We start from the raw sequence: 13697 nt of genomic DNA on the forward strand, positions 1-13697 counted from the left end.
TAAGTGTGCTGTATCAAGCTAGTTCAATCCGTTGGTACTATCTCGACTGACATTTGTTGTTATGAATGTTAATATTTCGACATAATATAACATTTTACTAGACAAATTGTATTTAAATATTGATACTTTGTGATACATCAAACTAACTAAAGTACCACAAGTTTATCTAAATATATTAGTTAGCAAGCTTAAACGGCTAACATAGTGCGATTATTTATAACTAAACATTGACTTTGGTTTGTCAACAAAATGATAACGTCAGGTTTCCTAATTTGCTGATGTTTGCATTATACTAAAACAGATTGTGCAAAATGTCGACATTTAAATACGTGTGAAAATATATGTAATACAATATGTAGTATTAAAATTACAGCGAAATTGAAAAATAGCATGTTTCAAAAGAGTGACATTTATAGAAACAGGGGAACGTCTTTATACCTTTCCGTACACTATATATTATTTGAATGAGATTATAGGTTTTATGTGAACGTTTTACTTAAACAATGATTTTGCAATACTGTCAGATATAGTTTGAATCTAAACAAATCCGTTATGGCCGGTCATCTTTTACTTAAGCAAGCGGTTCGACAATATTTGGAGCTTTTGCAGTGACGAGTGTTTATGTATTGTAATAGCATGATACATATATATTCTCTGATATTTGACCTCTGTGACACGCGTCGTATATACAAATGTATCTTTAGAAACCTAGCTGCTGCCAAACATTACTTAAACTCCAAAAAATCCTTTTTATTATAATATCTTACCTACTTATCCGGTTGCTATTTTAGAGGTATTTCTTTTTCTGACTTGAAATAACAGAAACTGACACCCTATCTCGATAATCTGGCTGTCCGTTCATCTGCCCATCTACAAATTTTTAACAGGCTGATATTTTCAGATATAACACGGGCGTTTGTGATTGTAACAGGAGAATCTAGTGTCCTGATATTTATCTTGGTATCTTTATTTCCCGATTGGAGTAAAAGCCTGTCAAACTTGTAAATTAAAGATGTCTTTTTGTACCTATATCTCAGATGTCTGTCTGTACCTGTATATCACAGATGTCTGTCTGTACCTGTAAATCTAAGATGACTGTCTGTACCTGTATATCAAAGATGCCCGTCTGTACCTGTAAATCTCAGATGTTAGTCTGTACTTGTAAATCACAGATGACTGTCTGTACCTGTCAATCTTATATGTCAGTGGTACCTGTTTATCACAGATGTCTGTCTGTACCTGTATATCACAGATGTCTGTCTGTACCTGTCAATCTTATATGTCAGTGGTACCTGTTTATCACAGATGTCTGTCTGTGCTTGTAAATCTTACATGTCTGTCTGTACCTTTAAATCACATATGTCAGTCTGTACCTGTATATTTATATGTCAGTCTGTACCTGTAAATCTTATATGTCAGTGGTACCTGTATATCACAGATGTCTGTCTGTACCTGTAAATCACAGATGTCTGTCTGTACCTATATCTCAGATGTCTGTCTGTACCTATATCACAGATGTCTGTCTGTAGCATTATATCACAGATGTCAGTCTGTACCTGTATATATTATATGTTAGTATGTACCTGTATATCACAGATGTCTGTCTGTACCTGTAACTTACAGATGTCTGTCTGTACTTGTAAATCGTATATATCTGTCTGTACCTTTAAATCACATATGTAAGTCTGTACCTGTAAATCACAGATGTCTGTCTGTACCTATATCTCAGATGTCTGTCTGTACCATTATATCACAGATGTCTGTCAGTACCTGTATATCACAGATGTGTGTCTGTACCTGTAAATCTAAGATGACTGTCTGAACCTGTATATCACATATGTAAGTCTGTACCTGTAAATCACAGATGTCTGTCTGTACCTGTAAATCTTATATGTCAGTGGTACCTGTTTATCACAGATGTCTGTCTGTACCTGTATATCACAGATGTCTGTCTGTACCTGTCAATCTTATATGTCAGTGGTACCTGTTTATCACAGATGTCTGTCTGTACCTGTATATCACAGATGTCTGTCTGTACCTGTCAATCCTATATGTCAGTGGTACCTGTTTATCACTGATGTCTGTCTGTACCTGTATATCACAGATGTCTGTCTGTACCTGTATATCACAGATGACTGTCAGTATCTGTATATCACAGATGTCTATCTGTACCTTTAAATTACAGATGTCTGTCTGTACCTGTCAATCTTATATGTCTGTCTGTACCTTTTAATCACATATGTCTGTCTGTACCTGTAAATCACAGATGTCTGTCTGTACCTGTATATCACAGATGTCTGTCTGTACCTGTAAATTACATATGTCTGTCTGTACTTGTAAATCTTATATGTCTGTCTGTACCTTTAAATCACAGATGTCTGTCTGTACCTGTATATCACAGATGTCTGTCTGTACCTGTAAATTACATATGTCTGTCTGTACTTGTAAATCTTATATGTCTGTCTGTACCTTTAAATCACAGATGTCTGTCTGTACCTGTATATCACAGATGTCTGTCTGTACCTGTAAATTACATATGTCTGTCTGTACTTGTAAATCTTATATGTCTGTCTGTACCTTTAAATCACAGATGTCTGTCTGTACCTGTATATCACAGATGTCTGTCTGTAACTGTAAATTACAGATGTCTGTCTGTACTTGTAAATCTCAGATGTCTGTCTGTACCTGTAAATCACAGATGTCTGTCTGTACCTGTCAATCTTATATGTCAGTGGTACCTGTTTATCACAGATGTCAGTCTGTACCTGTAAATCACAGATGTCTGTCTGTACCTGTAAATCACAGATGTCTGTCTGTACCTGTCAATCTTATATGTCAGTGGTACCTGTTTATCACAGATGTCAGTCTGTACCTGTAAATCACAGATGTCTGTCTGTACCTGTAAATCACAGATGTCTGTCTGTACCTGTCAATCTTATATGTCAGTGGTACCTGTTTATCACAGATGTCAGTCTGTACCTGTAAATCACAGATGTCTGTCTGTACCTGTAAATCACAGATGTCTGTCTGTACCTGTCAATCTTATATGTCAGTGGTACCTGTTTATCACAGATGTCAGTCTGTACCTGTAACTTACAGATGTCTGTCTGTACTTGTAAATCTTATATGTCTGTCTGTACCTTTAAATCACATATGTAAGTCTGTACCTGTATATATTATATGTCAGTCTGTACCTGTATATCACAATATATGTCAGTCTGTACCTGTCAATCTTATATGTCAGTGGTACCTGTATATCACAATATATGTCAGTCTGTACCTGTCAATCTTATATGTCAGTGGTACCTGTATATCACAGATGTCTGTCTGTACCTGTAAATCACAGATGTCTGTCTGTACCTATATCACAGATGTCTGTCTGTACCTGTAAATCACAGATGTCTGTCTGTACCTGTATCTCAGATGTCTGTCTGTACCATTATATCACAGATGTTTGTCTGTACCATTATATCACAGATGTCAGTCTGTACCTGTATATATTATATGTTAGTATGTACCTGTATATCACAGATGTCTGTCTGTACCTGTAAATTACAGATGTCTGTCTGTACTTGTAAATCTTATATATCTGTCTGTACCTTTAAATCACATATGTAAGTCTGTACCTGTAAATCACAGATGTCTGTCTGTACCTATATCTCAGATGTCTGTCTGTACCATTATATCACAGATGTCTGTCAGTACCTGTATATCACAGATGTGTGTCTGTACCTGTAAATCTAAGATGACTGTCTGAACCTGTATATCACATATGTAAGTCTGTACCTGTAAATCACAGATGTCTGTCTGTACCTGTAAATCTTATATGTCTGTCTGTACCTGTAAATCTTATATGTCTGTCTGTACCTGTAAATCACATATGTCTGTCTGTACATGTAAATCTTATATGTCTGTCTGTACCTGTATATCACATATGTATGTCTGTACCTGTAAATCACATATGTCTATGGTACCTGTAAATCACAGATGTCAGTCTGTACCTGTAAATCTTATATGTCTGTCTGTACCTTTAAATCTTATTTGTCTGTCTGTACCTTTAAATCACATATGGTTGTCTGTACCTGTAAATCACAGTTGTCAGTCTGTACCTGTATATCTTATATGTCAGTCTGTACCAGTATATCACAGATGTCTGTATGTACCTGTATATCACAGATGTCTGGCTGAACCTGTCAATCTTATATGTCTGTCTGTACATGTACATCTTATATGTCTGGCTGTACCTTTCAATCACAGATGTCTGTCTGTACCTGTAAATCACAGATGTCTGTCTGTATCTGTAAATCTTATATGTCTGTCTGCACCTGTAAATCTTATATGTCTCTCTGTACCTTTAAATCACATATGTCTGACTGTACCTGTAAAACACATATGTTTGCCTGCACCTGTAAATCTTATATGTTTGTCTGTATCTTGTAAATCACATATGTCTGTCTTAACCTGTAAATCACAGATGACTGTCTGTACCTGTAAATTACAGATTATGTTATGCGAACCTAGTGTTAAAAGCCAGGGACTATATCCCCTACTTTTACTTTACACTATATGATTCAACGTTAGTGTTAATAGCCACAGATTATTTCCCCGTACTTTTGCTTAACGCTAAATGATGTGACTCGAGTGATAATAACCACACACTATATCCCTACTTTGACGTTACGCTAGATGATGTCACTCGAGTGTTATATAATTAATAACCACAGACTAAATCCCCTACTTTGACGTTACTTTATATGATGTCACCCGAGTGTTAATAACCACAGGCTATATCCCCTACTTTGACGTTACGCTAGATGATGTCACTCGAGTGTCAATAACCACAGACTATATCCCTACTTTGACTTTTTGCTACTTTTGTATATGATTTGACTCTTGTGTTAATAGCTAAATATAATATCCCCTACTTTGGCTTTACGCTATATAAAAAAGTATAACTGAAAATTATTTTGCACTTAAATGGACCTGTTATACCTTTGAGGTATTATATACTGAAATAGGGTTTTGGATTCATATACAATGTGTATCTGGAGTTGTTGCCCTTTCTGTCTTTATCGTCATTTCAACGAAAACGATTTAGTTACATTATGTATCTAAATAGGTGCCCTACGACATTTGAATGGCGTTTAGTGTGTCAGATCCTGCGGTACTCTTCTCATTATTTGAGAATAAGGTTAGACTTTAGACACATCGGGCATGAGGTCGGATATGTCTAAGGTTTAACAGGATTCGAGCCTGAAAGCTTCTTTATGTAGCCCTGGACAGACACTCTAATTAATGGAGGTACCAAGTCGACGGCTATCGACCACGACTGGTTCTGATACGTTTCTTCCGCCTTCAATAAAGTCTTCGACACTTAGACACACGATACTCCATACCATTCACCTTGGGAATATTTAGTTGGTGCCAAATGCAAATGAAATGGAAAAACTGCCAGACCAGGATTCGAACCAGGGATCACCTGTTGATAAATATCAGTCTAAAAAGCACGACATAGAAAGAAAAGATCAAAAGTAATTTATTACAGCTTTTTCTTTTGCTGTTTCAAACACATGTTATGGAACATATAATACATAGATGTTCAATCTTTTGACTTAAAGCATCACTGAAAAGTCCTAAATTGGTGAAATGGCCATACAGTGCAGTAAAAATGTTCAAGCACGATATCAAACGCTTCTACAGTGTTAACAGAAGTTTGTCACGTTTTATCAGCCGCATGATCCCTCCGGTCAGAGACGCAATCTTGGTTGTGTTTTCCAAAACCTAGAACACGTACTGTTAGTAATGGCACAAGTTCCTTTTCTGCCAGAGAAGAGCAAAAAGCATTTCCGATATTTAAGAAATCCTATTTAAATTACAATCGCGTAATTAAGAAACAAAAGACATTTGTGGCCTATTGAGTACAAATGTGAAATAGCGAAAATTAATTGAATAACATTACGATATTTTTATTCTACATCGTAACACCGATAGTTTTCTGAAAAAGAGTCGCAATCTAGAGCAACTGGCCATTGAAATCCAAACTTGTTCATTAGTGACTCACAGCCATTCCTGGCCTCTCTACAGAGTCGGGCACATGGTTCGAGTCCCCCTCCCCTTGCGCTGCATTTAGGGAAATATGCTGCGCATAAGAAGGGCAGCAGGGCTGCACTACAATGTACTCTAACTAGAGGAAGGAATTGATGTATTTCCAGTCCAGCATCGTCCATTCTAGATTGTCCAAATCTGTTCGGCATGAACGCCAGATTGTAAGGCATCGTAGAACACATGGATACCTGTACAAAGAAATGCTACACTGAATCATTTTGTTAGACGCGATCAAAAACTGATTTATGTTATGTTTCTTTATCTATGATACATTGTCATAAAATAAGGCAAACGTATTCACTTTTGGTACATGCAAGTATTATTAAGGAAAAACGAAACTTCTAAAACGATGTTAAAATTGGCTCAGCAGCGAAATCGGATCAGAAGTCTTTTGTGGTAAAAGAAATCAAGACCGCCTCAATAATTGTTGAATAGGAGGAAATTTTTCATCCAAAGCTGTAATTAAGCTATAAATGGAATCAAAAGCAGCGCATAGCGACTTACATATGATATGGTTGTGAAAGTGGAGCATAGAAACAGGAGTGACTGATATTTTACATGTAATATATTGCATGATTTTGGAATTTAAGCACATCCACAGAAGAGATTGGTATTTTACACGTACTACATTAAATGTTTATGGAATTAAAGTATACAAACAGGAGAGACTGGTATTTTACCTTTACTACCATTTAGAAATTGAAGTAAGTATTCTAGAGATAATGGTGTTTTAAAATTGTCACAATTTTGAAGTTGGGGTAAATGATTAGGAGAGGCTGGGAGTTTACATTCGCGGCCTATGATTGTACCTATGCTAAGATTGGGGAAATGTTAGATTTCCTTTTTTCAAATTAATGATGGCACGTTTATCATAGTTTTTGGTAGTGAGGTAATGTAATTTATAGATCGATCCGAAATTGCGTACGTTATGTGAAAACAAATATACGTATTATTACAGCAACGTGTTTTGAAACAATAAACAGTAACACTATAAGAAATTCTTCTTGTCTTATTGAATGACTAGAATATTTCACGAGTGGAATAAGTGATTGATATTATCCGTAAGTGCTTCACATAAGTGAAAAGAACACATCCCTCTTAGTGATATAAATGTTATTTATGAAAAAAAGAAACTTATTCTCTTTGATATTTGTTTCTTAAAATCAAACATAGGTTTATTTTGAAGAAATTTTCATCTTCGATAGAAAATAACGGATATTTAACCGACATTTCAGTATTAATAAGTCATGACTATTGTGACATCTTGATTAACAATACACGTTGTTATCATTTTCACTATAAACTCTATTATCTGATTGGTTAGTTAAGTGTGAATATAACAAATGCATTACATGTATTTATGGCTATGGAATATAAATTATGAGTGCTTCAATTTTACCATTAGCTCATATTTAACGAATAAAAAATTGAGATAAATATAAGTTAACAGTATCAAACATACACATGTATAGTGAACTTGATTTCTGTCCTTTCCTGTTTGTGTACAGTAGCCTGATATAACATGACTGATTATCAGTATGTCGGCAGGTAATATAAAACCAGGTTATCATTAAAATTGTGGATCCAGCAGACTTGTGCTTTTGTCTGCTTGAAAACCGAACTATTCGGTAGTGAAGCGGAGGTAAACCCGCTAAAACAAACAAACAAACAAATATAATAATGTAACAAATTACTCACTTAAATTAAAAAAAAAAAAAAAAAAAATAGAAAGAAAAAATCGTAAAATGTAGGTAATTAGACTTACTGTGATCGTTTGACACGGTCCTTCGTCGGATTGTTGGCTGACTGCAAGGTGAACTCCCAGCAGGAAGAACACTGTGTACAACAGTAGAGTTGTTCTCATCGTAATCCCTAAAATAGGAGACAGATCTTCATAATGATTGAACCAAGGACATGCTGGTGTTGTTTTAAAGTGAAATCACGAGCAATGTAAATTATAACCAATGTAAAATTATTTTGTGAAAATATAATATTTTTTGCGTTTTTTTTTGCGTTTTTCTTTCTTGAAAAGAGATATCAAGAACAATGAAAACTATGACCATACTTTTGTTTCTTTTTTCTTTCTGAAAAGACATTTGATCCGAGGATGTTTGTGCTCGTACCAAAGAGGCATTTTTTGTATTATCGAGAAAATGACTTGAACATTCTTGAGATAGCCAGCATTAAGAATATAGTGTTAAAAAAAACACCCAAACTAATCTGTGATCAAATGCTACTTTTTGATAAAACAACTACATTTTCATCAATCGTGAAAGTTAACATAACTTTTAATACATTATTACCAAACTTCCCTAATCATGCTAAATTTTGAAAAAAAAAGACGAATACATGCACTGATATGTATAATCTTTTCTACATGTTTACTTCACTCTCCCTTACCTCTTTAACCGACGGTACAAACCTTTTTGATATCGATGTCATAGTAATTATATAAATAAACACAGTTACATCCTATTACCGCAGGAAACTTTCTTTTTTGTTTTGAAAAGTGTCGATATGTCAGATAATCTTTGTAAATTATCTTTAGGGGACTAAGAACAATTTAATGCGTTCGTCAAATCAAAGTATCGAGGAAAATATTGGCAAGCTGTTATTAATTAGTAAAATAGATCAACTATCACGGTTGAAATTGTAGAGATTTATAAAAACAGTAAAATCCCCATTATTTAACTCATATAAAGTCATAATATTTATTAAAAAAATTGTAAATATTTACAAATATAGAAATCGATCAATGTTTGTCAAACATGTTCACTTTTTATAAAATTTGCTTCAAAATAGAGTCAAACTAAATTATGACGTTGATACCACTCCCATGCTTTCTTGTTTGTGTTTATACCATGAAATATGTATTAGTTACAGCAGACGCAAATGAGTAAATAAAGAAACGGCATCAATAGTAATGTAAAATGCAGAGTTCAGTCTCTAAAGCTCACAATAAAATTGTCTAATATTTAGACTACAAGAGTATGATAATGGGTTTTTTTTCGAATTCGTAATAAATATACAATTTTTTACTTAGATAAAACAAGATTTGATTCAGCTACATGTATCATTATAAATTAAGATTGTATATTTACCTTTTCGGTGCATGGTGCAAATGAACATTGATGTCACCTGTAATTTATACCACAGATAATAATCTAGGGTCAAATTAAATGCAGGACTCGCGTGAAAACAAAGTATGTACCTCAGGTGTACCACCTGTCTGAGGAGTTAATTCAGAGTCAATGACTGTTAAAATATGTCCAGGTATATGTATATATGGTGTTGATATTAGAAAAATGTCGTACTTTCGAATCCAATGACAGGAGTCTTTTAATAAGTACAAGAATATTTCGGAAAACCAGATTTTGGATAATCTTGATTAAGCTTGAGACAGTTCAGTCTAGACATATCTATATGTATATACTGTACATGTACATTTGTTATCAGCTGTATATCTGTGGTGCGTCACCTGTATGTAGATGTTGATCACAATGTTCGTTGTTGTATCATAGGGTGACATATTTCTGCCATCCAGTTATTGTAGTTTGCACTACGGTTTCACGAAAAAAAACCCCGAAAAGAGTGTTATTTGATTAAAAACACGGGTCTTTCTCAAATTTTTGTCGAAGTTTTGCGATCATTTATCACGGCTGGTCACGATTGATTGTCACGGATGTCAACTTAAAATCGCTATTACGGCAGGATATGCCATCAAATTCAATACGTTTTGTAAATAGTTATAAATTATCGCGACACGTCGACAAAATTTTGTAACACCCTACAAACCAAAAATATCATAGTTATCCGATAATCCCAAGAATTATTACATGGAATTACCGAAATCTGTTGTATACTATCATCAATGTTAAAATATACAATTCAGTCATCATAGTGATGTTCAAAACAACAAAGACAATTTCATTCTATTGTTCTTTGTGATCTGCTTTACCCATTGGCGGAACAGCCATATTTGCGGGACGAAGATCGTGTTTCTTTTTCACAGAAAGACGTACAGTGATATAAATATATGGTTGAGTATTATTTTGGATTTTAATTCGTAAAAATTAAAACAAAGTCCAATTGAAATATAAATGAGGAAGATATTGTAAGAATGACTGAGTTCTTGGTTGACACTTTTTTATTGAGCTCGGTGACAAGATTGTCAAGCAGACTGTAGGCGTTCCCATCGAACCTAGCTGTGCTCCTCTTCTGGCCGATTTGTTTCTTTGTTCATATGAAGGTAAATTAATTGCTAAGCTTTTTAGGACTTTTAACAAAAACCTTGCCAAATGCTTCAATTTTACATTCAGATAAATCAGCGAAGTGCTGTCTTTGAATAACAAGGAACTCATTTACAACATCGATCGCATATGCCAGAGCTTAAAATTAAGGACGCAAGACTCTTCAACTTCAGCGGCTTTTCTCGATCTTTTCTTTTACAACAAGACCAACAGGGACGAATTAATACTAAGCTGTATGATAAGCGGCTAGAATGTCGACTTTCGATCTGGAACTTTCCTTTTCTTGATAAAATTATCCCTGCTTCCACTACCTACTGTGTTTACATGTTGCAGTTGATTCGGTGTTCAAGGAGTTTGGCCAAATATCATGACTTTTGTGATAAATGTCGATTGCTGCCGGACATACTTTCAACACAGGGTTTCCCCAGATGCAGATTTATGAAGACTATGGCCACGTTTCATGATCGTTATCAGAATCTCACAAGAAAATATGCTTTGTTCACGCTCAATATCCTCACATGTTGCACTATTGTCACTCAATAATTAATCCAAGGCGCGAAAATATACATGTTTAATTACTGGAATTCGAAGCGTTATATTTTACGTTGCAGAGGCGCATAAAAACAAACTCTTATTCTAACGTCGCTTCATCTGAACTTCAAACTGAAATTCTACGTCGTGAATAGAAAGTAACGTTCTGATTAGACAAAGTGTTTACTGATCAAACTTCGCGGCGCTTTGTGCCGCTTAGGGGGTTAAAAATATAAAACAAAAAACTGATCAGGTGCTATGGTAGGATAAGGTTCTTCTGCTTCATCGACTTTAATCGTCACACAAATTCACAAAATAAAAAAGAATATTTCCTAAGGCGATCATGATGGCGACCATTTAATCGGGCCATCATGCTTAATCAAACTGCTTCTTTCGAAACAATATGTTGTTAAGATATCCGTCATGAGTCGACATACATCATAGAAATCGTAATAATAAGAGCAAGATATCGAATACTGAATCAGTTGGAACTGGGAAACACCATTCACTGTAGGCGGGGATATCTGGATATTACTTTTAAGAAAGTGAAAGTTCACAAAATGAAAATAACAATCTCTCGCGCTGTCCTTGACTGCAGGTTCAGAAGGTATATATGATCGATGTTGTAAATAAAATATCTTGTTATTTATAGACAATACTGTTTCGACACATCAGAGCGTCACGTTGAGGAATTAGTTATATTATTTACCTGTAATGGTAGAAACAGAGAAAGGTCTTTATACCTTTCCGTACACTATATATAAGTTGAGATTATAGGTTAAATTATTATTTAGAAAAGCTCGGTGGCGCCAGTATGCTGTTTCTTATGTCCACTGGACACATACGTAACTTTCCAAAACATGATGTACCACAATTTTACATTGGTATCCTACAGTCATGGTTGAAACTTAGAAAAAATAATACACCGGTCTTTGATTATGTTTATAAGGATATTCGTCGGGAGATCATTTGGGGAAACAAATATATCAGAATAAATGGAAGTTCGCTAATTTTTAAGAACTGTATTGAATTTGATTTAATTTTTTAAAACGATATACTAGATAATGATGGCGTTATAAATGAAATTAAAATTTACCAACAGTTAAAAGAAACAAGTGACTCTATAAGTGAGGTAATTCAGGTAAAGAAAGCTATTCCAAAAGAATGGAAGGAAAATATCAAGGGAGATAATGCAGGGGTAAATGCACAAACTAACACTGATCTATTTGTCTTTGCTAAAGGAGTTGGTGTTAAAATAGATAAGGTGAATAATAAGTTTCTGTATTTGGCATTTATAAGAAAAAAGAAATCCACTTCATACTGTAGAGATATGTTGGAAGGTCTGTTTGAGATAGAAAGTAGTGGTTTGGTTTTTTATGGATTTTATGAAGTTATCAATAATGTTATAATTTAGAATGACGTAAAAATGTTCAAATGGAAGCTATTCAATAATATTCTTCAAAATAGAATCTTACTTAAAAGATGGAATATTATGGATGATGAAAAATATTGCATATGTAAAGTTAAGGATGATTATATGCACTATTTTATTGAATGTCAATGCGTAGAATCATTGTGGAATTTAATCAATGAGCTTCTACGAAAACATAATTACAATGTTCAGTTAAGAAATATGTATTACATTGAGGTAGGATATAAGATTGTTGACATGAAGTACACATTTTTTTAAATTCTTATGTCTCGATTGGTTATATAATATATAAACATTACCACATTTCAAATAGAAGGGTTGGCAATTGCTCGATTGTATATTTATTTAAAATATACCTGAGAGAAAGCTACTACTACAGAGATATAGAGATATTAAATTATTAAAAGGTATAGCAAAGTCTTTGAACGAGTAATGGTATAAAACGTGTAAAAAACAGTGAAAAGAATAAATAAAAAAGGTGCAATGATGATAATACTGAAGGCTCAAGGTGCTAAGAACCTAAAGTTACGATTTCTGGGTAAAAATGTGTAAATTAAAATAGTATGGACAGGATTTGCATGTAACCATGTAAATGTGTATTCAAGGGATGAGTTTGTGTTAGTATGTGTGTGTGTGTGTTGGTGTGTGTTTGTGGATGCTACATACCGAGGTAAAAATGGTGTGTGTGTGTGAACATATGAACATTTTGAGTAATATATCTGTGTGTGTGTGTGTGAGTACATACACACGCTCACACATGTACACACACATGTGCACACACGCATACACATACATTTATGTGTTTGCGTGCGTGTGTGTGTGCGTGCGTGGAATGGTGTGTGTGTATTGGTGTTTGTAATTACAGACGATATTTAATTGTTATCATTCCGTTACGCGTGTGTTTGTAATGTACATAATGTTGGTGAACGTGCACAGGTGAGAAGGTAGTGTGCGATACTGTCTTTGTTTTTTGTAAATCGGACTGATGAAATGTGAAATGTGTTAAGTAACAAAAAATAAGGGATGTGAATGCATTCACATTGTGACAATATATGTGTCTATATATTTACTTAATATTATCATATAATGTGATATATGAAATCTGGAGAACTATAAAGGAAAAAGAGCCTATATCTGAGCACAATGAAAAAACAAAAAAACACCAAAAAAGGTTTTATGTGTACTTTTTAATTTAACAATGAATTTGCAATACTGTCAGATATAGTTTGAATCTAAACAAATCTGTTATGACCGGTCATCTTTTAATTAAGCAAGCGGTTCGACAATATTTAGAGCTTTGGCAGGGACGAGTGTTTATGTATTGTTACAACATGTTACATATATATTCTCTGATATTTGACCTCTGTGACACACGTCGT

General features: G+C 34.3%; 1 protein-coding gene across 1 annotated transcript; it reads right to left on the minus strand.

Moving 5' to 3' along the window:
• Window positions 1-5532: 5532 nt before the first annotated feature.
• Window positions 5533-9448, minus strand: LOC110452093 (frizzled-2-like). The gene is made up of 3 exons (XM_021500414.1): window positions 9207-9448; window positions 7871-7977; window positions 5533-6293 (listed from the first exon to the last, which is right to left on the minus strand). Exons 1-3 carry the CDS (start codon window positions 9232-9234, stop codon window positions 5967-5969), a joined length of 462 nt encoding a protein of 153 aa, XP_021356089.1. The 5' UTR covers window positions 9235-9448; the 3' UTR covers window positions 5533-5966.
• Between the last annotated feature and the right edge of the window lie 4249 nt (window positions 9449-13697).

This window comes from Mizuhopecten yessoensis, unplaced genomic scaffold (assembly GCF_002113885.1).
Source record: "Mizuhopecten yessoensis strain PY_sf001 unplaced genomic scaffold, ASM211388v2 scaffold6383, whole genome shotgun sequence".
Lineage (NCBI taxonomy): Eukaryota > Metazoa > Mollusca > Bivalvia > Pectinida > Pectinidae > Mizuhopecten > Mizuhopecten yessoensis.